Source organism: Megascapheus bottae, chromosome 32 (genome assembly GCF_031878675.1).
Source record: "Megascapheus bottae isolate mThoBot1 chromosome 32, mThoBot2.hap1, whole genome shotgun sequence".
NCBI lineage: Eukaryota > Metazoa > Chordata > Mammalia > Rodentia > Geomyidae > Megascapheus > Megascapheus bottae.
The window spans coordinates 8,730,189-8,752,424 of record NC_143540.1 but is presented as its reverse complement, the minus strand read 5'-3'; the positions used below and the strand labels follow the sequence as shown (position 1 = coordinate 8,752,424).

The 22,236-nt window shown below is 47.2% G+C and overlaps 1 protein-coding gene across 1 annotated transcript in view; it reads right to left on the bottom strand.

Moving 5' to 3' along the window:
• Itga9 (integrin subunit alpha 9) overlaps nt 1-22,236 on the bottom strand; it is an 80,508-nt gene that overhangs the window by 21,181 nt on the left and 37,091 nt on the right. Inside the window, exons 16-18 of the mRNA XM_090323570.1 lie at nt 5,845-6,000; nt 4,600-4,676; nt 81-231 (exon numbers count right to left, since the gene is read on the bottom strand). Coding sequence (XP_090179696.1) covers nt 81-231; nt 4,600-4,676; nt 5,845-6,000 — 384 coding nt within the window. The remainder of the gene's footprint in view (nt 1-80; nt 232-4,599; nt 4,677-5,844; nt 6,001-22,236) is intronic.

The following is a 22,236-nucleotide window of genomic DNA, read 5'->3' as shown; positions in this document are numbered from 1 at the left end:
TATCACAGCCTTGTCCGCCCTCTCCAGGATGTCAGCCGGCTGCACCTGATGGAAGGAAGGCCGGCTGCTTAGCACCTTACCCTCTGCCACATGTTGATGAAGAAGAGCTCTCGGCTGACATTGAAGGACACATTGGCATCGTAAGCATCATCGCCCAGGTTGGAGATGGAGATATTCACGGAGATGTTCTTCACTGCACCCAGAGCTAGATACGGGGTTGTTTCATCCATGCTGCAATAAAAAAAATAAAAAAAGCAACAGCCATAAACACCCTGGAAGCTCACACGGCCATAACACGAAGGCATGGAGGGTGCCTACAAGTAGGAGGTGGAAACCAAGGGTCAGAACTACAACTCCCAGAATCCCATTCACCAGCCATGGGTCAGGGCCAATGGGGGCTCATGGGCCTTTATTTCTTCATTTCAAACTCAGGACTGGTGGCTTGTGTGTGTTATCCCAGTGACTCAGGAGGCTGAGAGCTGAGGATCGTGGTTCTGAGCCTGGGCAGGAAGGTCCGTGACACTCTTATCTCCAAGGAATCACCAGAAAACCAGAAAAAGTGGCTCTGTGGCTCAAAGTGGTAGAGTGCTAGCCTTGAGCAAAACAGCTCAGACACAGCACCCAGGCCCCGAGTTCAAGCCTCAGGACTGATAAAAGCATTCAAACTCTCAATAGGCTACTGTGCTTTGGTATACAAATTTGGAGGAAAGAATTGTCCTTAACCAACCATGTAGACAGGCCCTCAGTCTCTCGTAGGCCTGGCAGGTCCACAAGAATAACATTGTCCAACAAGAAAGCTGATGGCCTTGCTTTGGCAGTCTGAGGATGCAAACAAGATGTGAAAAATGAACCCGGAGGAGAAATTCACATTCTTGAATGTCCTCCAGTACACGAAGGGACCCTGACCTCAAGCTATTGTGGCAATTATTTATTATTGTTGGCCTTCTTGGTTTTAAACAATGGCTGGGTTATTTCAGTCCTCTTGTTTGCTTTGGGTAAGATCAGAGGAGTCGTGGACAGCCCTTGAGTGATGAGAGAGAGCGTGAACCTTGCTTATTGTCAAGGAGGAGCTGCACTGACCAGCTACAGAGTGGAAAATGAAGCTGAAGGTACAGAAGGCAAGCCAGCATTATAACAGGGGTTCTCCTTCTCCTCCCCCTTCTCCCCCTCCCCCTCCCCCTCCCCCTCCTCCTCCTCTTCTTCTTCTTCTTCTTCTTCTTCTTCTTCTTCTTCTTCTTCTTCTTCTTCTTCTTTTTCTCCTCCTTCTTCCTCTCCCTCTTCCCTCCTCTCCCTTCTTCTTCTTCTTCCTCCTCTTCCTCTCCTTCTTCTTCTTGTCAGTTCTGGGACTTGAACTCAAGGCCTGATCACTGTCCTTGGGCTTTTTTCCTCAAGGCTATCACTCTGCCACTTGAACCACAGTATCACTTCTGGCTTTTCTATGTATGTGGTACTGAAGATTTGAACCCTGGTCTTCGTGCATGCTAGGCAAGCACTCTGTCACTAGGCCAAACTCCCAGTGGATCCTTTCACTCTTGTACTTTGCACCAGTTGAGTTTCCTTCTGTGAACATGCCATGGGGTCAGGCCAGCCAGAGGCATTTCGATTTATTTCAGAACCTGGAATGCAAACCTCTTGACATTTCATTATGAATCAACGCCCTTTTCTCAAACATGTCTGGGGGGATGAAAGGAAGCTAAGCATCTACCCGGGGTACAGTGTGAACTCAAGTCTTGCCAAAGAAGCCTTGAAGAAGTTGTTTTTCATGGGTTCTCGAAAGCTCAAGACCTATGACCAAAATAGTCCAACTCTGCTTCCCAGAGTTTCCCTCCCCTTAGGAGTGCAATGAAAATCGAATTGGCTAGCCTGGGGCTGAGTGCTGTCAAACTGGTCTCCTTGAAATCTCACACTGTGTTAGGGTGTGAATGTCAGGGTTCATGTATGTGTGTGTGTGTGTTGAACTTAGGGTCTGCTCATTGTCTCTGATCTTTTGTGCTCAAGGTGGGTGTTCTGTCACTTGAGCCAAGGCTCCATTTCTGGCTTTTTTGGTGATTTGCTGGAGGTAAGACGTCTCACAAGCTTTCCTACTCAGGCTGGGTTTGAACTATTGTCCTCAGACTGCCGCATGCTGAGTCACTGGGTTTATAGGCACAACTGCTGGCACCTGGTGTGAGAATCATTTTAAAAAGGTGAGAAACAGCTGGGAGTGTGGCCTAGTGGTAGAATGCTTGCCTAGCATGCACAAAGGCCTGGGTTCGATTCCTCGGTACCACATACACAGAAAAAAGCTGGAAGTGGTGCTGTGGTTCAAGTGGTAGAGTGCTAGCTTTGAGAAAGCCCAAGGACAGTGCTCAGGCCCTGAGTTCAAGCCCCAGGACTGACCAAAAAAGGGTGAAAAAACCAAAATGTGGTTAAGGTGTCTGGGCCACAGGGCTGTGCTGGCCAAATACCCAGGGCTTCCGTGCCTACAATGTCACTACCTCTTGTCCTCCATCACCCACACTCCCTAGCTCTGGCCTTGTGAGACATGAAACAACAACAACAACAACAAAAACCGTATCAGGAGCTACACAGCTCCAAGGTTCTCATCATCTGTTTGAGTCTTGCTGGGCGCCAGTGGCTCCCATCTGTCACCTTAGCTTCTCAGGAGTCTGAGCTCAGAAGATCATGGTTCCACAGCCTAGAGCAGGAAAGACCATGACATTCCACCACCAAAAAGCCTCAAGTGGTGCTTTGACTCAAGTGGTAGAGTGCCAGCCTTGAGTGAAAAAGCTCAAGGAAGAAGAAGAGGAGGAGGAGGAGGAGGAAGAGAGAAGTGGTTGAGCCCTAGAGGGGAGATGCTCCTTCATGCTGGAATCAGGTGGGCCCCAGTTAGAGCCAGCAAGAGCTTCTTTCAGGATGGAGACCATTTTCGGTCCTTGGATAATAAACTCCATCGTGATCACCAAGGTCTTCAGCAAGAATCGCCTTTTAAGAGTACCCGGAAAGAGACTCCATGCAGACTGACCTCATGGATGGCTGCATGTGCCAGATTTCTAGAACAATCAGGCCACAGTTGTATGTGCCAAGCATACCCGGGGGTGCTTATTTATTTATGGAAGAGCAATTTCTTCTGATTCCCAGGGAATCCGATCCTCTGATAAAGGTTCCCATTAATTCTCATCTTCTTGGGAGACCTTTGAAGCAGGTCAGGTTGCTTTACACATGAACCATTTGGCACACTTGTGGTTTATATATAAAAATTATCATTACAATCATACTAGAGTGAGGAAAGGGTTGACACTTCCCCAAAAGAAATGTGCTTCTCACTTGACTTATGAAACTATAACCCCTCTGCATGTCACCTTTGCAATAACAAAAATATTTTTAAAGAAGAAATATACAGAGCTTGGAGTTTGGCCGAGTGGTAGAGAGCTTGCCTAGCATGCACCAAAGACCTGGGTTTGATTCCTCGGTACCATATACATAGAAAAAGCCAGAAGTGGTGCTGTGGCTCAAGTGGTAGAGCACTAGCTTTGAGAAAGCCCAAGGACAGTGCTCAGGCCCTGAGTTCAAGCTCCAGGACTGGCAAAACCAAAAAACATTTATATACTATATATTTGGGTATATAATAAATAAATAGGTAATATTTATTATGTACATATAATATGTAATATATTTGATATAAAACATTATAATATATTGTTATATATAACATATATAAATATAACATATATAACTATCTTATATATTATATGTAACAATAAATAACATAATATATATTATAAACACATAAATTCATGTGGAAATGTATACATCTATCTTATATTACATATTATGTACATTTATACAATACAGTGTTTATTGTATATTATGTTGTACTTACTAATATGTACCATATACATATATATAAATTATATGCTACATTATGTATTATATCATATATTTGTATAAAATACATGTAGTTTATATGTCAATGCTTTACTTATATATAAATATATTCTATATTTATATCTTATATATGAACATCTTTATAAAATATATCTCTATATAAAGAAATATTATATATCACATGTGCATATAGTATTCTGCATCATATAAAATGAATATAAGCATGCGTAGACTTATATTTATAAACATGTAAATACAGATAGACATGTAGTAAACATATAAATAAATACATGTCTGCCCGTGAGCCGGAGCCCTGGGCAGGCTCGTGGAGAGCCAGTGTCTGCCCCGGACCATCTCCTTCCCATGGAGGAAGAAGCCACAGCAAAGCTGTGGACTTTTCTGCCCTAGCTGGCTTCGAACCACAATCCTTAGATATCAAACCCCTGAGGAACTGGGATGACAGGCATGAGCCATCAACCCCCAGCTAAAAATTAGAAATATAAAGCAAGTTGGGAGATGTAAGAAAGGACAAATGATTCCTGCAAACGACTGGTTGTTCCTAAGTTTATAACTCATCTCTTTCTCTTATGAGTTTTAAGTGAGCATGCATTAGTACATGACCTCCTCAGAGGGTGTTGTCTACCTGTCTGGAGGAGGGGAATCTGGAGCTAAGGTGGAGCCATTTCTTCTGAGAAATGATTCGAGGAATGGGGTGTGGGGGGGGAGGCGTACCTGGAGAGAAACAGCTTGCCTCGGAGCTGCAGATCTGCTGCGCAGTCCTCTGACAGGCAATTCCTTTCAAAGACTGTCTGTGGAAGACAGGAGAGGTTCATTGGAACACGACTTAAGAATCCCCACCAATCTCTATCCCACAAATCAGACAGGACACTTTCTTCTGGCTCTATAGGTACTCTCTGCCCAGCTCCAAGATGCCAGCTGCCTCTGCATGAGAAGAGGGGCCTCCCAGAGGCTTCCAGAAATCTCTATGCTGACAAGAGTCCGCTGAGAAGCAACAAAAAAGATGCTTTTGCTGGCTATGAATTCACTAGAAAAGCCACCCCACCCTCTGATGTGGGGTCTTCTCAGCCACAGACTTCCTGCAGTCACTTTGCTGGCGAGAGGAAGCGGAGGACATTCAGGAAAGTGTCTCGTGTGGAAGGCAAGGCCCTGCCTTAGCAGGCTGAGATCTGAGGATCGTGGTTCAAAGCCAGCCCAGGCAGAAAAGTCCGTGAGACTCTTTTTATTTCCGATGAACCACCAGAAAACTAGAAGTGGTGCCATATATGACTCGAAGTAGTAGAGTGTCAAACCTTGAGCACAAAAGCTCAAGAATAGTGCTCAGGCCCTGAGTTCAAGCCCCACGACAGGCAAAATAAAAAGAAAAGGATCCTGGATTCCTGAGTGTGTATCTCTCAGACTCGTGAGCACTGACTCCATTCCAGAAAATGTTTGGTTTAGAGTATCATTCACTTTTAGATATTTAGACAGCGATCTCTTTTAGATTTCGATAGTTTAGATATTCTGAAGTCACCACCCAGTGGTAAAGAAATCTTGCTGAATGTAGTCTATTCATTTCCTACCTCTTCTTTCTTTCTTTTTTTTTTTCTTGGCCAGTCCTGGGACTTGAACTCAGGGCCTGGGCGCTATCCTCGAGCTTCTTTTGCCTAAAGCTAGCACTCTACCACTTGAGCCACAACTCTACTTCCGGTTTTTTTGGTTTCTGTAGAGATAAAGAATCTCATGGGCTTTCCTGCCCGGGCTGGTTTTGAACCCAGCCCCTGTCATCTCAGGCTTCTGAGAAGCTGGGATGACAGGCATAAGCCTCCAGCCTGGCTGGGGAAGTATTTTCCTAACAACTGGAGGGAAACAGCTGGACTCAACTCAGCTGGTCTGCTGCACACCCTTCTCCCCAGCCGAATGGGCTGTACCCTGACGGGCAGAGTATTTCTGCTTCTCCTTGCCCTCTGGGGTTCTGACCTGGTTCTTCTGGGCAATCTTCTGTCCCTTCTTCCAGCGCAACACAGGAGTCAGAGGCGGCAGCTCCCGCTCCTCCTCCTCCTCCCCAGCCCTGTGTACTCCCAGGCTGTAGGCGGCCTCGAACACGATAGGGCTAATGACATCCCGCACTTTGGGCTGTAGAGACAAAGAACGGGGGGGGGGGGGTTCAGGAGGGGGGCAGAGATGGAGGAAGGGGGAGTGAGATGTAGGGGGGCAGGGGAGGAGAACAGAGTCAACGGTGTGGAGCACTGTGATCCTTCTTCTTCCCCTAGGGCCTTGAACTCCAGCTCAAAATGAGCCTTCTTCTTCCCACAATGCCCCTGGGTGTCTGATGAAATACTCCTTTCCACAATGCCCTGGGTTTCCACAAATATTCCTTCTTCCCACAATGCCCCAAGGTGATGCTCAAATACTCCTTCCCATAATGACCTAGGTTTCCACTCAAATACTCTTTCTTCCCACAATGCCCCAGGGCAGCGCTCAGATGCCCCTTTTTCCCACAATGCTCCGGGGTGGTGATCAAATGTCCCCCCTTCTTCCCACAAGGCCCTGGGGTGGCGCTCACAGAGTCCCATGTCAGTAATGATGGCATACCATGTGCGTGATGGGAAATGACCGATCAGCTTCTCTGATCAGCTTTTCTGCCCTGGGCACCTGCTATGTACACAGTGGAGTCACACTTCTCAGAATCAGGACCAGATGTTTCTCTGTTTCTGCACAGTGTTGTTTTAAAAACCATGCCGGGCGCAGTGGCTCACGCCTGTCATCCTGGCTACTCAGGAGGCTGAGATCCGAGGATCACAGTTCAAAGCCAGCCTGGGCACTAAAGGATGTGAGACTCTTATCTACAATTAACCACCAAAATACAGGGAAGGGCAATAGCCTTGAGCTGAAGAGCTCAGAGACAGCGCCCAGGCCCAGAGTTCAAGTCCCATGACCCATAAAAACAAAGCAAAACAAAAAAACAACGCAACTATTCCAGAGAGCTGGAGGCATGGCCTAGTGGTAGAGTACTTGCCTGGCATGCGTGAAGCCCTGGGCTTGATTCCTCAGTACCACATCCACAGAAAAAGCCAGAAATGGCATTGTGGCTCAAGTGGTAAAGCAGCAGCCTTAATTAAACTCAAGGACAATGTCTAGGACCCAACTTCAAGACCCAGGACTGAAAGCATGGCCCAGGGATAGAGTATCAGCCTTGACTAAGAAAGCCAAGGGAGAGCATGGAGCCGTCACACACAAAGACACGTGCATGCACGTGCGCGCACACACACACACACACACACACACACACACACACACACACACACACATCATAGCGGGGTCTGGTTCAGGGGCTGTTTCTTCATCTGTAGTGACACAAACCACAGCTCACTGAGGAGGAAAATTTGGCTGGCGCTGCTTCTGGTTCTGGTGGTGAAAGCGTTTTGACATCTAGGGGTGTGAGCCCTGCTCTCTGGCAGCGACAGCAAAAACATGAAGCTGTTTTAATTAAGGAGCTTGCAAGTTGGTTTCTTATTACAGGGCCCAGTAGCTTTGGGGGTGGGAGGGGTGGGCAGGCCAGAATTCAACTCATTCAGAGTCCAGTAGGCCCAGGCAGGGAAGGGGACAACAATCACAAATAGGATGAAGCCCCCCCAAAAAGGGGAGCTACCCTGGCCCCCCTGGGGGCTGTGCTTGTATGCTTTGAGCTACAGAGGACAAAGTGGCAGCCCTCCCTTGGTGATTTCTTTGTCATTTCTGGCACATAGGGTCCCGGCTGACCTTGAGCTGAAAGAGCTCAGGGTCAATGCCCAGGCCCTGAGTTCAAGCCCCAGGACTGGCATCAAAATCAACAACCACCACCATATTGGATAGCTTTGCAGAGGTAAATGGGACAATCCTATAGCTACAGAGAACCAGCACGGAGTTCACGACAGGATGAGAGTGTGTTCTAGAATGTTCTTTCTGCCTGTAGTAGGGGGAAAGGGTGGTTGGATTAGCACTCAAGAAGAAAGACAGGAAGGCCCCGAGTGGAGCCCACAGACAGGTTTGACCTCTGGGTCTGCGAACAAGCTGACCTTGACCATTGTGGCACCCGATATGCCATACAACGTAGAAACCCACACACAACTGTGTTCTCTGAGAGAGAAGGGAGGGGTGGAAGGATGGAGGAAAGGAGGGAAAAAGGGAAGGAGGGAGGGAGGGAGGGAGGGAAGCCTTCTTTCTTAGCTTAGCAGAGCCACAGGGACAAATCAAACAAAACCAGAAAGTGATAGCTTCCCCCTTTTGTTTGTTTCTTATTATGTTTATATTTTTTTGTGTGTGCCAATCAGTACAGGGACTTGAACTCAGGGCCTTAAGTGCTCACTTGATTCGTAAGCTCAAGCCTGGCACTCTACCCCAAGAGCCACAATCTCCACGTGTGGCTTTTGGGTGACTCGTTGCAGATTAAGTATTTCATGAACTCTTCTGACCAAGGCTGGCCTTGAACCACGACCCACGGGACCTCGGTTTCCAGAGTGGCCGGGAGCTACAGATGTGAAGCTGCTAACTCTTGGCTGGAGAAAAAACTTCACACATAACTTTCTGGAAAAGCTCCACTAAGTAAATAATCAGAATCTTCCAAGGTGGGACTGATGCCAGGAAAAGAGACCAAGGGGGGAGAAAAAAAAAAAAAAAGAGCTTTATCTTTGAACGAATTCAGTTATAAACACTGGCTAGACAGAGTTCTCAAAACAGTCGATTCAAAGCGCTTCAGAAACGCCGTCCGCCCCCAAAGCAGGACTTAAAGTGGTGAGTGGATGAGGGTATCTTGCTTCTGGAAGCTTCTCAGCTAGATTAGAGATTTTAATTAGGACTGCATCATCGCTCTATGCGCAATACAAACACATTAATGGTAACCAGAGCTAGCCTGACGGGCGTTAGGATTCAAGAAGGGAAAAAGAGCTTTACTTCTTCTACAATGCATTTACTTCGCACAATTTCCTTCTGAGATTCACAAGCTCTAGTGATGCTTTTCCTTCTTTGATTTCATTTTATTTTGTGACAGTCCCGAGGCTTGAACTCCTGGCCTGGGCACTGTCCCTGAGCTTCTTTTGCTCAAGGCTGATGCTCTACCACTTGAGCCATAGCTTACATTTGCGTCTTTTGGGGGGAGGGGATGGGGGAGCAGAGTTTATTAGAGATAAGAGTCTCATGGGCTTTCCTGCCCCAGGCTGGCCTCAAATCACAATCCTCCAGATCACAGCCTCCTAAGTAACAGGCCTGAGCCATAGGCACCTGGCTGTATTTTTACTTCATAAAGGAAAAAACAATATCTAGCTAATTTGGCTCCCGATTTAGAAACTGGCTTGCAAAGAGGCCTCGATGGATCCGTAGTGTTGGTTACTCCATCCCAGGCAAGAAAGTCCGTGAGACTTTTATCTCCCATGAACCATCAGAACACCAGAAGAGGGTCTGTTGCTCAAGTGGTAGAGTGCCAGCCTTGAGCAAAAGAGCTTCGAGACAACATTCAGATCCCAAGTTCAAGCCCCACAACTGATTAAAAAAAAAAAAAAATCGACAAGCGTCTCACCTCCAACGAACCAGCAAAAAGACAGCAGTGGAAGGTGTGGTTCAAGCAGCAAACTGCCAACCTTAGGCAGAAAAACAAAGCCAAATAAGAGCAGAGAGTCTCCGAGTTTGAATCTCTATACCAGTGTGTACACGCACGCGTGCACAATAACATTTGAAAAAGGGCTTTGTCTTCATAGCACAGGATAATGAAAAAGGCTTCCATCCAAAGGCTTCTGGAAGGATTAATAATATGCTTTAGACTCAGAGAGAAACCTTTTGCTTCCCCAGGCGCTTCAGAGGCTAAGTGAACCCCTGGGTCTCGGTAGTTGGAAATATATCGTCCATTCCGTTTTATGACAGGTTCAAGGTCTGGGCTGAGAAATCACCCCGTGGGAACCCTTGGGGGTTTAAAGAATTTGGTCCTTGGATCAATGGCTTCCGACTTGAATGGAGCCACATGGATTCTGGAAGCTCAAAGAATTGCAGCTGTAGCTCCGTATGAGTCCGTAAGGGTGTGTGTGTGTGGCTGGGGTGGGGGGACGGGGCAGAAAGAACTTTCTAGACTTCACACAGGGTTTGGCTACCTTTATTTTAAAAAAGAAAAGAAGAAAAGGCCTGTTGCTTTATGAGCCCAGAGAGGGGGCATCTAGAAGCTTCTTTTAAGATCGGGGTTGGTATGTGAAAATCCTGAACCATGACTGAAAGGGAGAATCAAAATGCCAAATTGGCCCGTTACTCTTCAACACAACATTAATCTGTCTGCTCGGCTTGATACTCACGGAATGGCATGGGGACGGAATGTTTTACAGCTCAGCAAGAATCATGTCCTCAAACAACAAGGTTTTACTATCCTAGTAATTTCAGGTCAGGCTCCAGGAACTCACCTACATCCCAGCGACACAGGAGGTTGTGATCTGGAGGATCGTGGCTGGAGGCCAGACCCAGGGCAAGAATGTCTGGGAGACTCTTATCTCCAGGAAAACCACCAGAAAAACCAGTAAGTGGAGCTGTGGCCCAAATGGTAGATTGCTAGCCTTGAGCGAAAGAAACTCAGGGAAAGGCATCCAGACCCTGAGTTCAACTCTGAGCCACACACACACACACACACACACACACACACACACACACACACTCAACCATTCCCATTTATTACCTCAATAAATAATTATAGGCAAACAGTCATACTATGTGATTCCAAGCCCACTAGCTCCCATGCTCTTCCTCAGAGGGTCACGGCTAGCAGAAAAGGAACAAAAACATCTTTCAGCCCTGGGCTACAACAACTCACTGGTACTCAGGAGACAAAGTGGGGGTTCCCCCACGCCCTCCCCCAACCCAGCCTTGTAGGGGTCCTTCTTGTCTCAATATGACTCGTGCTACAGCTCAGATAGGCATATGGTCTACATTTATAAGGGGGTTATGAAATACTTATTCCTTCTAAAAGCCACAGCAGGAAAATGTCGGGCTGTGTTTTATGAGGGGTGAATAGTCGAACGCTGTAGGTTATCCTGGCTCTAGAGAAAGGCAGCTCTTTCTGGCTGCCATCCCCACCCTGCCCCCCAGCCCAGAGCTCAGGGAATCTTCAGATGTTGGTAAAATCCAGGTGCCAATGGCTCACGCCTATAATCCTAGCTGGCTACTCAGGAGGGTGAGATGTGAGGTTGGTGGTTTGAAGTCAGCCTGGATAGGAAAGTCCCTGAGACCCATTTTTTTTTTCTTATTGTTGTTATGGTGGTGGTAGAGCTTGAACTCAGGGCCTGGGCTCCGTTCCTGAGCTTCTTTTGCTTCAGGTTGGCACTCTATCACTTGAACCACAGCTCCACTCCTGGCTGCTTTTTGGTGTTTTACTGGAGATGAAGTCTCATGGACTTCCCTGCCTGGGCTGGCTTTGAACCACACAGTCCTCTGGATCTTGCCCTTTTAAGTCTCAGCATTTACAGGCGTGGACAGTGGATACTGGGGCATCAGGTTCAGAGATGGGCTGGGTCTGCCCCCGAGTGGAGGCAGCCAATCCTAACGCAGTTCTAAGAACTCACTCCACCCACACCCTCCATCAGCAGCTCCAGCCAGGCCCAGAATGGAGCTGGCTGTGTGGTGGTGTTGGGGGAGGAGGAGGAGGAGGAGGAGGAGAGGCTGATGGACCAATCAGTCCATCTTAGGACTGATTTCATCTTACATTACATAACCTGTCGGCTACATCCCAAGGTCTGAACTGAATATGAAAAAAAAAAGAAAGAAAGAAATGGAAAAGGCTCCAGCAAAGAAATTCCAGGGGCATTAGACAAACAGGCTATTGAAATAAACAATGGTTTTTGTTTTAACGCAGACGTGATAAAAAGGAGATAGAAATTTAAGAGAGAGCGTGAGAGCTGGGGGAAGGAAAGGAGAGAGGATGATGATGATGATGATGATGATGATGGTGATGATGATGATGATGATGGTGATGATGGGAGGGGAGAGAGAGGAAGGAGGTGGCTACAGGGACCCAGATCCCAGAGTCTGGGTTGCTCATATGGACTGGACATCAAGTACTGACCCCTAGGACGGCCCTGGTCAGCGAAGGCTGCTTCTCCCCGGGGCAGGGATCCCATCCGCACATCCTCTGGACTGAAAAACCTTGAGACAGCACACAAAGGGCAGCCATGTCTCTGGGGGAACGAGGTCAGGGGTGTGTGGGTGACCCCTCTTCTCCACTCTGGGCCTGGGTGTTGTCCCTGAGCTCTTCAGCTCAAGGCTACCGCCCTACCTCTGGAGCCACAGCCGTACTTCCCGTTTTCTAATGATTAAATGGAGATCAGAGTCTCAGTTCTTTAGTGCCCGGGCTGGCTTTGAACCATGATCCTCAGATCTCAGCCACCTGAGTAGCTAGGATGACAGGTGTGAGCCACTATGCCCAGGGTTTTGGGGTTGTTTTTTTTTGGGGGGGGCTAGTTAACTGGAGATGAGTGTCTCCCAGACTTCTCATGCCCAGCTGGCTTTGACCTGGGACCCTCAGATCTGGTGTCCAGTGAGTGTGGTATCTCTTGGAAGTTGTGGGGGACCCCAAGGTCATATCACAGTGCTGTGGAGAATGGAGAAAGTGTGGCCATAGTTAAATACTTAGGCCTGATCCCAGCATGCACAAGGATTCTGTGTGTGAGAGAGAGAGAGTTAGAGAGAGGAGATAGGGAGGAGAGAGAGAGAGAGAGAGAGAGAGAGAGAGAGAGAGAGAGAGAGAGAGAGAGAGAGAGAGAGAATAGACCTCATCAGAGAACAGGAAGCCAGCCCTTCTTGCCCTGGCTGCCTAAAACACACACACCCTTGCCTAGCCAGACTCCACCCTGACTCTCCTCCCTTCCTGCTCCCTCTCATCACTCACCAGGAAAAAGCCAGCCAGGAGAACCCAGCCTAGGGTGGCCTGAGGACAGGCTCCGCCTCACGGGTAGGCCCAGCTGGACCACGTGATGAAAGAGCAGCCTCCTTAGAAACAAGGAGAGTCAGGCTGGTCCATTGTCCCAGCTCCTCTGGAGGCTGAGATCTGAGGATCCTGGTTTGAAACTCGGCATCCTGGGCTTGTTGCGCCGGCACTCTACCACTTAACCCGGCAGTGCACTGGTTGTTTATTTTTTCAGATAGGGTCGCGTTTTATGTCTATACTGGCCTGGAACTGGGATCCTCCTGTTTGCACTTTCCAGTGTGGCTGGTATGCCAGTCTTTAGCCTATCTATCTGCCTATCTATCTATCTATCTATCTATCTATCTATCTATCTATCTATCTATATGCCTATCTATCTATCTATCTATCTATCTACCTACCTACCTACCTACCTACCTACCTGTCTGTCTGTCTATCTATCTATCTATCTATCTATCTATCTATCTATCTATCTATCTATCTATTTATCTATCTATCTATTTATCTGCCTATCTATCTGCCTATCTATCTATCTATCTATCTATCTATCTATCTATCTATCTATCTATCCATCCATCCATCCATCCATCCATCCATCCATCCATCCACCTACCTACCTAACTGTCTGTCTGTCTGTCTGTCTATCTATCTATCTATCTATCTATCTATCTATCTATCTATCTATGTATCTATCTATCCATCCATCCACCCACCTACCTAACTGTCTGTCTGTCTGTCTATCTATCTATCTATCTATCTATCTATCTATCTGCCTATCTATCTATCTATCTATCTATCTATCTATCTATCTATCTATCTATCTATCTATCTATCTACTTAGGCTGCGCTCAATCTAAGATTCCCCAGTTTCCCGTTCCTAAATAGCCACAACTATCTTCAGTTCTGGAGGTGGGGTCTTTAGAGGGAGACCTCACAATCTGAAGGAAAGATGGCTAGGACTGTTGTCTTTGAGGAGGAAATATGATAGTTGTCTTCAGAAAGCAGTTAACTGAGACAGTCACCTTGCCTATACATGCCTGCCCAGAATTGTCAGAGAAAAAAGTCTTACCACAGCTCTCTAAAAAAAACACCTCTCCTCCCGCCCCACCGGCCCCCGGCCCGCACCCCTAAGCCAGGAAACAAAGGAAGTGAATGTGGGAGGGTGGGTCTCTGAGAGGGCAGCTGGTTCAGGGGTTCCATGTTTGTGCAGTGACAGTTTCCACATCACGTCTGCTATTAATTAGGGCATCCAGAAACCTCGGTTCGTGCCATGCCTCTTTTTCGGTTTTGCTGATCTCATGCTGGCAGAGGCAATTTTGGAGAAGAACAAATGGGGTTATAGGAGATAAACATGGGAAACCTTGGAAACGGTACAGTGTGGGCTAAGGGCTCGTTTAGCCATTGTCATCAATATCACAGTTACCACCTCTACCGTCACTACCTAAACCACCTCCGTGTCATCATCATCATCATCATCATCACACCAAATCCACCGCCAGCGCCATCATCAAAATTTCTCCTTGGACAAGAAACCAAAATCTTTGAGAATCATTAGGCTTTCTATGCAGAATTATGACCTGTCTATGATACATGCTAAAGAAAATGTATTTCTAGGCCCACCCTGATTCTCTAGGTCAGTGAATCTGATTTATTTTATTTATTTATTTATTTGCCAGTCCTGGGCTTGGGCTCAGGGCCTGAGCACTGTTCTTGGACTTCCTCAAGGCTAGAACTCTACCACTTGAGCCTCAGCACCACTTCCGGCTTTTTCTAAGTATGTGGTACCAAGGAATCGAACCTGGGTTTTCGCACATGCTAGGCAAGCACTGTGCCAGTAGGCCAAACTTCGGGCCCTTTATTTTTTGTAGATGTGGGTCATGAACTCAAGTCCTCAGCGTTGTCCCCTGAGCTCTTTTTTTTTTTTTGTAGAAGGCTAGCACTGTACATTGGAGATTGAGAGTCTCATGGACTTTTCTGCTCCTGGCTGGATTCATACTGTGATCCTCAGATCTCAGCCTCTTTAGTAGCTAGGACTGTAAGCTTGGCAGTCAGATTTCTTTTTTTTTTTAAACCTTGATCCTTAGACTTCAGTTTTCTGGGTTGCTGGATTATAGACATGAACTACTTGTGCCCAGTCAAGTCTGATTTTTTTTTTTGAAAAAAAATTAAAATTGTTATAAAGGTGCTGTACAGAGAGGTTATAATTACGTAAGTCTAGTAAAGAGTACATTTCTTTTTAAACAACATCACCCCTTCCCTCACTCTCTAGATTTGAATTTTTGGCAAATTATCTTCAACAGGGAAATTTAAATATATTTCAATGGTTCCCAAAGTCATTAATGGCTTGTGGAGTCACTTCCAATTAGCTTAATCACCCCAGGTAATAATTACTGGTGAATTTTACATTCTTCTTTATGCAGAGACCTTATGCCACTGCCCCCTCTTGAAAAATGATAAAACACAAAACACACATCTGAAGCTGGGCACTAGTTCTCATGCTGTCATCCCAGCTACTCAGGAGGTGGAGATCTGAGAATCTCAATTCAAAGCCAGTCCAGGCAGGAAAGTACATGAGATTCTCATCTCCAATTATCACCTTGAAGGGGAAAGCTAAGGCTCAGCTCAGGCTGGGCCCTGAGTTTAAGCCCCAGTACTGAAACATAAAAAGAAAAGAAGAGGCTGGTAGAGTGCTTGCCTAGCATGCACGAAGACCCGGGTTCAATTCCTAGGTACCACATACATAGAAAAAAAAGCCAGAAATGGGGCTGAGGCTTAAGTGGTAGAGCTCTAGCCTTGAGAAAAGTCCAAGGCCAGTGCTCAGGCCCTGAGCTCAAGGTCCAGGCCTGGCACAAAAAAAAAAAAAAAAAAAAAAAAAGAAGAAAGAAAAAGGCAGAAAGAGTGAGAGAGAGGCAGACAGAGAGGAAGGAAGCAAGGAAAGGAAGAAAAAGAGGAAGAAATAGGGAAGACGGGAGGAAGAAAGAAATAAAAGAGAAAAGAAGGAAAGAAGTAGAGGAAGAGGGAAGAAGGCAAGGGAGGAAGAAAAGGAAGCCAAGAAAGGAGGGAGGAAATAAGAGCCAGAAATGAGGGAAGGAAAGCAGAAAGGAAGGAAGAAAGAAGAAAGGAAAGGAAGAAAGAAAGGAAGGAAGGAGGAAAGAAGAAAAGTCAGAAAGGAGGAAAGGAAAACAGAAAGAAAGGAAGAAAGAAGAAGGGAAGGAGGGAGGAAGAAAAGGAAAAGAAAGAAGGAAGAAAGAAAGGAAGGAAAGAAGGACAAAGTCTAGGAGTTAACCAATCCGTCTTGGAGAATTCCTACTGTAATTTTTTCAACTATATTTTCCTTCTTCAATATAGTTTTTTTTTCGGGGGGGGGCAGTCCTGGGCTAGAACTCAGGACCTGAGCTTTCTCAAGGCTAGAGCTCTACCACTGGAGCCACAGCACCACTTCCAGCTTTTTCTATGTATGCAGTACCAAGGAATTGAACCCGGGTCTTCATGCATGCTAAGCGAGCACTCTACCATTAGGCCAAACTCCCGGCTCATCTTCAACATATTTTATGGGGAGTCTGAGAACAAACAGATATCCATCACCAGTCTCCCCTGACCATCTGAATCCTACCACTCCAGAAAGCTCCGATGGATGCTGGAAAAGACAAACCCATCGTCCTTTCTCTCGGGAGAAATTTGAACTATCATTGGAGGACCAGGCAAAGACTAGAAATTCCACATAATCTGGGTGTCAGGCCTGCCATTTGAGCTACTCAGAAGGCTGAGATCTGAAAGCTCACAGTTCAAAGCTTACCCAGGCAAGAAAGTCAGCCAAAAGCCAAAAGTGGTGCTACAGTTCAAGTGGTAGAACTCTAGCCTTGAGTAAAAGAAGCTCAGGGACGGTGCACAGGCCTTGAGTTCGAGCCCCGTGATCGATCAAGAAGAAAGAAAAAGGAAAAGAGGAAAGAAAAAAGCTAGCAAGCAAGACAGAAAGAGAGCCCACCCCTATTTGGAAATGTTTGCTGTCCTTTCTTAAACAAGCCCAATGACCTCAGGGCCCAGAGAAATAAAATCCGGGCCTGTCTTGACTCAACAGGTCTGCTGACAAGCTAAACACAGCTGCACTTTGGCCCCTATTTTTAGACTCGATAAATTCCGGCCTCTGTTTTTCTCCGAACTATTCTTCACAGGTTTTGCCAAAGGCTTTTATCTCTTGCTCTCACGACACGACACTAATTCCACGAGTACGAGGTGTGTCGTGGTGGATGTGTTTGAGGTCTCTTGTCCCCATTTAAGCAGCGCACTCTTCACGTGATGAAAGACGCCCCTCCATCTCGAAGGTGACCCAGCTGGCCTCTAGCATCTGAATTATGAACGGGATGAGAAGATGCTGGCACCAGACTCTGCGTGTGTGAGTGTGTGTGTGTGTGTGTGTGTGTGTGTATCCTTAAGCTTTTTTTTTTTTTTTTGCTTGGAGCTGGTGCTCTACCACCTGAGTCACAGTTCCAGTTCTGGCTTTTCATTGGAAATGTGACTCTCACGGACTTTTTCTCAAACGAATCACAGCCTTCTGAGCAGTTCTGACAGACGTAAGGCAGCAGCACACCTCTCTCTCTCCCTCTCCTCCTGGTGCCAGGGCTAGCTTTGAACTGCAGTCCTCAGATCTCAGCCAAACTGGGTTTCTTTTCCTCTACCAATTCATTCAATCTTTCTAACAAATCTCTCAATAGCCCATTTACAGATAAGAGTCACAGCCACTAACAGTGGCAATAGATTTTACATTCAAAGCCCAGCGCTGGCAGCTCACGCCTGTCATCCCAGCTACCCAGGAGACTGAGACCTGAGGCTTGTGGTTCAAAGCCAGCCCGGGGCAGGGAAGTCTGTGAGACTCTCATCTCCAATGAACCAACAGAAAACCAGACATGGCCCTGTGGCTCACGTGGTAGAGCACTAGCCTTGAGCGAAAGAGCTCAGAGACAGCGCCTGGGCTCTGAGTTCAAGCCCCAGGACCGGCAAAAATAAAAAATAAAAATAAATTCACCCAATTCAAGTTTGTTTTTTTTTTTTCCTACCAGACGTCTTAGCTCCTTTTAATCAGATGCAAAGCAGAAAGATCTCATCCAACTCCTAGATTCCTCTCATTACAGACCTGTGTATAGCAGAGCAGGCAGACACAGACACAGGCACAGGCAGACACAGACACACACACACACACATGGGGGGGCCTCATCTGGGATACAAGGGGCCAAGAGAAGCCAGGAGACGAAGAGGAGATGGAGGGACGAGGATGTGAGCAGGAGGAGAATGAATAGAACGGAGCTGAAGAGCTGCTACTTCTGATGCTGGCCAGCGAGCTGGGCCCATGCTTCAAGCCAGCAGCTGGCTGGGCCCCCACTGGAGCTGCACACTCAAATTACATCACCTCCCCGGAGACTGAGCAGACGAACGAGTCAGCCAGCCTATCACATGGCCAAAGCTCCTCAGTGGCTCTTTCCAACCAAACACCTGCACAACCAGGGAAGTCCTTCCTTCCATCCTCCCACTTTTCTTCTGTAGAAAAATAGTGATTTCCCTCACTAAATTCTCCTCCTCCTCCTCCTCCTTCATTTGTTTGGGGCTTAAACTCTGAGCCTCCGTGCTATCCTTCAGCTTCGCCACTCAAGGCTGTGGCATGCCACCACTGGGGCCACATATGGATTTTGTTGAGGAGCCAGGGATTAGAGGATTTCACCACTTCGTCTACTCTAGGGCTGGCTCTGAAACTGTGATTCTCAGATCCCAGTCCCTACAGTGGCTTGAGCTATAGGCAGGAGCTCCTGGTGCCTGACTTAAAAAAATGAAGGCTTCAAGGCTGAGGCGTGGCCTAGTGGTAGAGTGCTGGCTTAGCAGGCATGAAGCCCTGGGTTCGATTCCTCAGTACCACATACACAGAAAAACTCCAGAAGTAGTGCTGTGTCTTGAGTGGTAGAGCCCTAGCCTGAGAAAAAAAGCCCAAGGACAGTGCTCAAGCCTTGAGTTCAAGACCCAGGAGTATCAAAAAAAAGAAAAAAGAAAGGGAAAAAAAAATGAAGGCTTCATGGGAGTTTCCCAGAGGACTCCTGTCTTTCTTCATGGTTAGCTTATAATTCTCAAATGAAACAAGAAAAACGGGACTTTCCTCCCCAACCCCTCATCCTCCATCTAATCTACAGATACTGACTGGTAGGAAAACACTTCCGTTTCCTGTTGCTACCGTCTGCAGCCCAGGTAGTGGAATCTCAGGTAGTGGTTTCAATGCTGATCATTTTCACAGTCTAGAGTTGTTGTTTTTTTCAATTGCATTGAGACCTCGGAACCTTTATGCTTCACAATGGAGTCCATGGAGAACTCGAGCTCCTCAGGAGGCTGAGATCTGACGATCGTGGTTCAAAGCCACCCCAGACAGGAAAGTCTGTGAGATTCCGATCTCCAATGAACCGCCAGAAAACCACAAGTGGAGCTGTGGGCAGCCCCTCCCCCCCAACCCCAAGCCCCACCAGGAAACACAAGTTTGGTGTGATTTCTTTTCCTTTTCACACAGTGTACGCTGTGTGACTGCAGTGGTTTACCCTTCCTTCCTCCCATTCTGCACCCCCCCCTTTTAAGGAAATGCAAATTTTAAAGAGGCCAGTATTGGAGCTTGAACTCAGGGTCTGGGTACTGTCCTTGAGTTTTCTCTACCTATTGAGCCTTAGCACCACTTCTAGCTCATTCTGTGGATGTGGTACTAGGGAATCGAACCCAGAACTTCATGTATGCTAGGCGAGCACTTTACCACTGGGCCCTGCTCCCAGTCCTTAGATTCCATATATGTTCAAGAAAGCTCAGGTATTTAACCTGAGGCCCCAGCTGTTCAAAGGAAACGTGGTAAGCCAGGCAGTAATTCCAGCGCTTACCCCTGCTGTAGGGTTTGGGAATCCCTGTGCGGTCACTGCATGTGTGGGACCAGGAGTGGGTCACCACGCAGGTCCAGGGCAACAGGGCCTCTGAGTGGATCCTCCTCCTGTGTATGTGTAAGGGACACACAATGGAGTGGCCCTAACATGGTGTGCCCTGGGGGATGGGTTTCAGGAGGTCACGCAGAGAGGACCACCCAAGCTGTCCACAGGAGAGGCCACTGGAACTTCTTGCTTTTTCCCTGGGGGCTTCCACAGTGACCACCGAGGAGGTCTGCGTCCCATTTCACCCCTCCCAGGAGTCCAAAGCCATTCTCCAGCCTCCACATTTGTCATTTCCCACTGGCACCCTTTACGCCCTCACCTCCCCACACCCCACCCAGGGGCGAGCCACTTCTGTTGAATCCTCAGGGACTCAAGAATAGAAAGAACCAGAATAGCTGAGGGCTCCACAGTGCCAAGCTGTGGAGAGGGATTGTCCATTCAGGCCTTAGCTATACTCTTGACAGGATGTCAGCCAAGGTCGGGGGCCAAGTCCAGAGCAGAAACACCAGGTCCAGAGGAATCAGCACAGCTGTTTGGTGTTTTGGAAATATATATGGGGGCAGAGCTGGCAAAGTCACCTAGCAACCGTGTCCTAAAGGAATTGTTCTTTTCAACTATGGGTTTGCATACAAGGTGAACGAATGAAGAAAGGATAGAGAAAGCCATTACCACACTCAATGGCCAGGTCAGGGGCTCACGCCTATCATCTCAGAGACTCAGGAGGCTGAGATCTAAAGGATCACGGTTCAAAACCAGCCTAGGCGGGAATGTCGGTGAGACTCTGATCTCTAATGAACTACCAGGAAACTAGAAGTGGTGCTGTGGCTCAAAGTGGAAGAGCACCAGTCTTGAGAGAAAGAAGCTCAGGGACTGGAAAAATAAGATACTCAGTATCTGGCCCCAGTTTCCACGTGTTGTAGGGGTTGAAGGGTGGGTGGGGGGGGGTGCCAGTTCTGGGCCTTGAACTTGAACAACACTTCCACTCCTGCCTTATGAGAGGCTAATGAAAGGTGAGAGTCTCCTGATTTTCCTGCCTCAGCTGGCTCTGAACCACAATCTTCGGATCTCAGCTTTGGGAGTAGCTGGGATTACACGTGTGAGATACAGGTGCTGGACTCCTTATTGAGTCTTAAATTAGTTCAGGATTAAAAAAAAAAAGATCAAAAGCAGATACTTTCCTTCCTGAGGTGGTTTAAACCACAATCCTCAGTAGTTGGGACGACAGAGTAAGCCACCAGCGCGGGACTGTAACATCTCTCTGTATGCTTGGTCTTTCTTATGGTTGGCTGGGCGTATGACTTGAGCATGCAGCTGAGTTTGACTGCAATAATTCCTACCCCACTCTCACCTGGGGTGCATAATAGATGGCCTGACCGTGCTTGGGTGCGTCCAATCCAGGCTTTAATTCCAACCCCATCACATCCAGGATGAGAAGAATCAATGGAACATTCCAGATAAACCATTTCCGCTATAACCTTCACCATAGATCTGTGTGGTGTCCATTCCACATGGAGGGAGACCCAAGTCCAGGACCCCAGCCTTGAGCTCCTGTAAGCAATCCCTCCAGCCTCGAACCCATGCCCTGAGTCCTAACTCTCCTTCTTAGGGTACTCTTTCAGGATAGGTCAGCCCCACTTGCTCCCCTCTTTCCTTTCTGTGCCAATATTTGGGATTCAGAATCTTGCTTGCTTTTTCCATTCAAAAGCTGGTGCTCTATCATTTGAGCCATGATGACACCGGTGGCTAGAAGTGGAGCTGTGGCTCAAGAGGTAGAGTGCTAGCCTTGAGAAAATAAAACTAAGGGATGGTGCTGAGGCCTTGAGTTCTAGCTCCAGTACAGGGAGAGAGAGAGAAGGAGAGGGGGAGAGGGAGAGGGAGAGAGAGAGAAGGAGAGAGGGAGAGGGAGAGAGAGAGAAGGAGAGAGGGAGAGGGAGAGCACACACTGTCAGGCTTGAAGAAAAGCCCCAGGCCCCAGGCCAGTATGGTGCATGCATGCACAAGTCCCCCACAAGTGGCCTGTTACATTATGGGGAGAGTATATTTATCTTGATGTTTGTCATCAGCAAGAATTAAATGGCAGGGCTGGAGAAAATACAAGGATCCTATTTTCTCTCATTAAGACCAGCACTCCATCAATCCTGCTGAAAGTTTAGCTAAAGTTAACCAGTGATACAGGCTTTCAGAATATCTCTCACCATATCAAAGGCCACCAAAGATATAATGAAACCATTAAGTCATTACAGGATTGAGGGGGGTCTATAAATAAAGGGGACTCTGAAGATTGTCATGAAAGCATATGAGATTGCTAAATGGGTCCAATTGATAAGAACCCAGATTGATAAAATAGCACCGGATAGGAAATATCACACTCGTTTCTTTCACTACCAAAAACTGAACTTAAAAGCTTTTAGGCCAACAGAGAGAAAAAGACTTACAAAGTCATAACGCCAACTTCTTTAGAAAAAAAAATGAATCTACTATGTATCCTGAATTTCTAGAGTA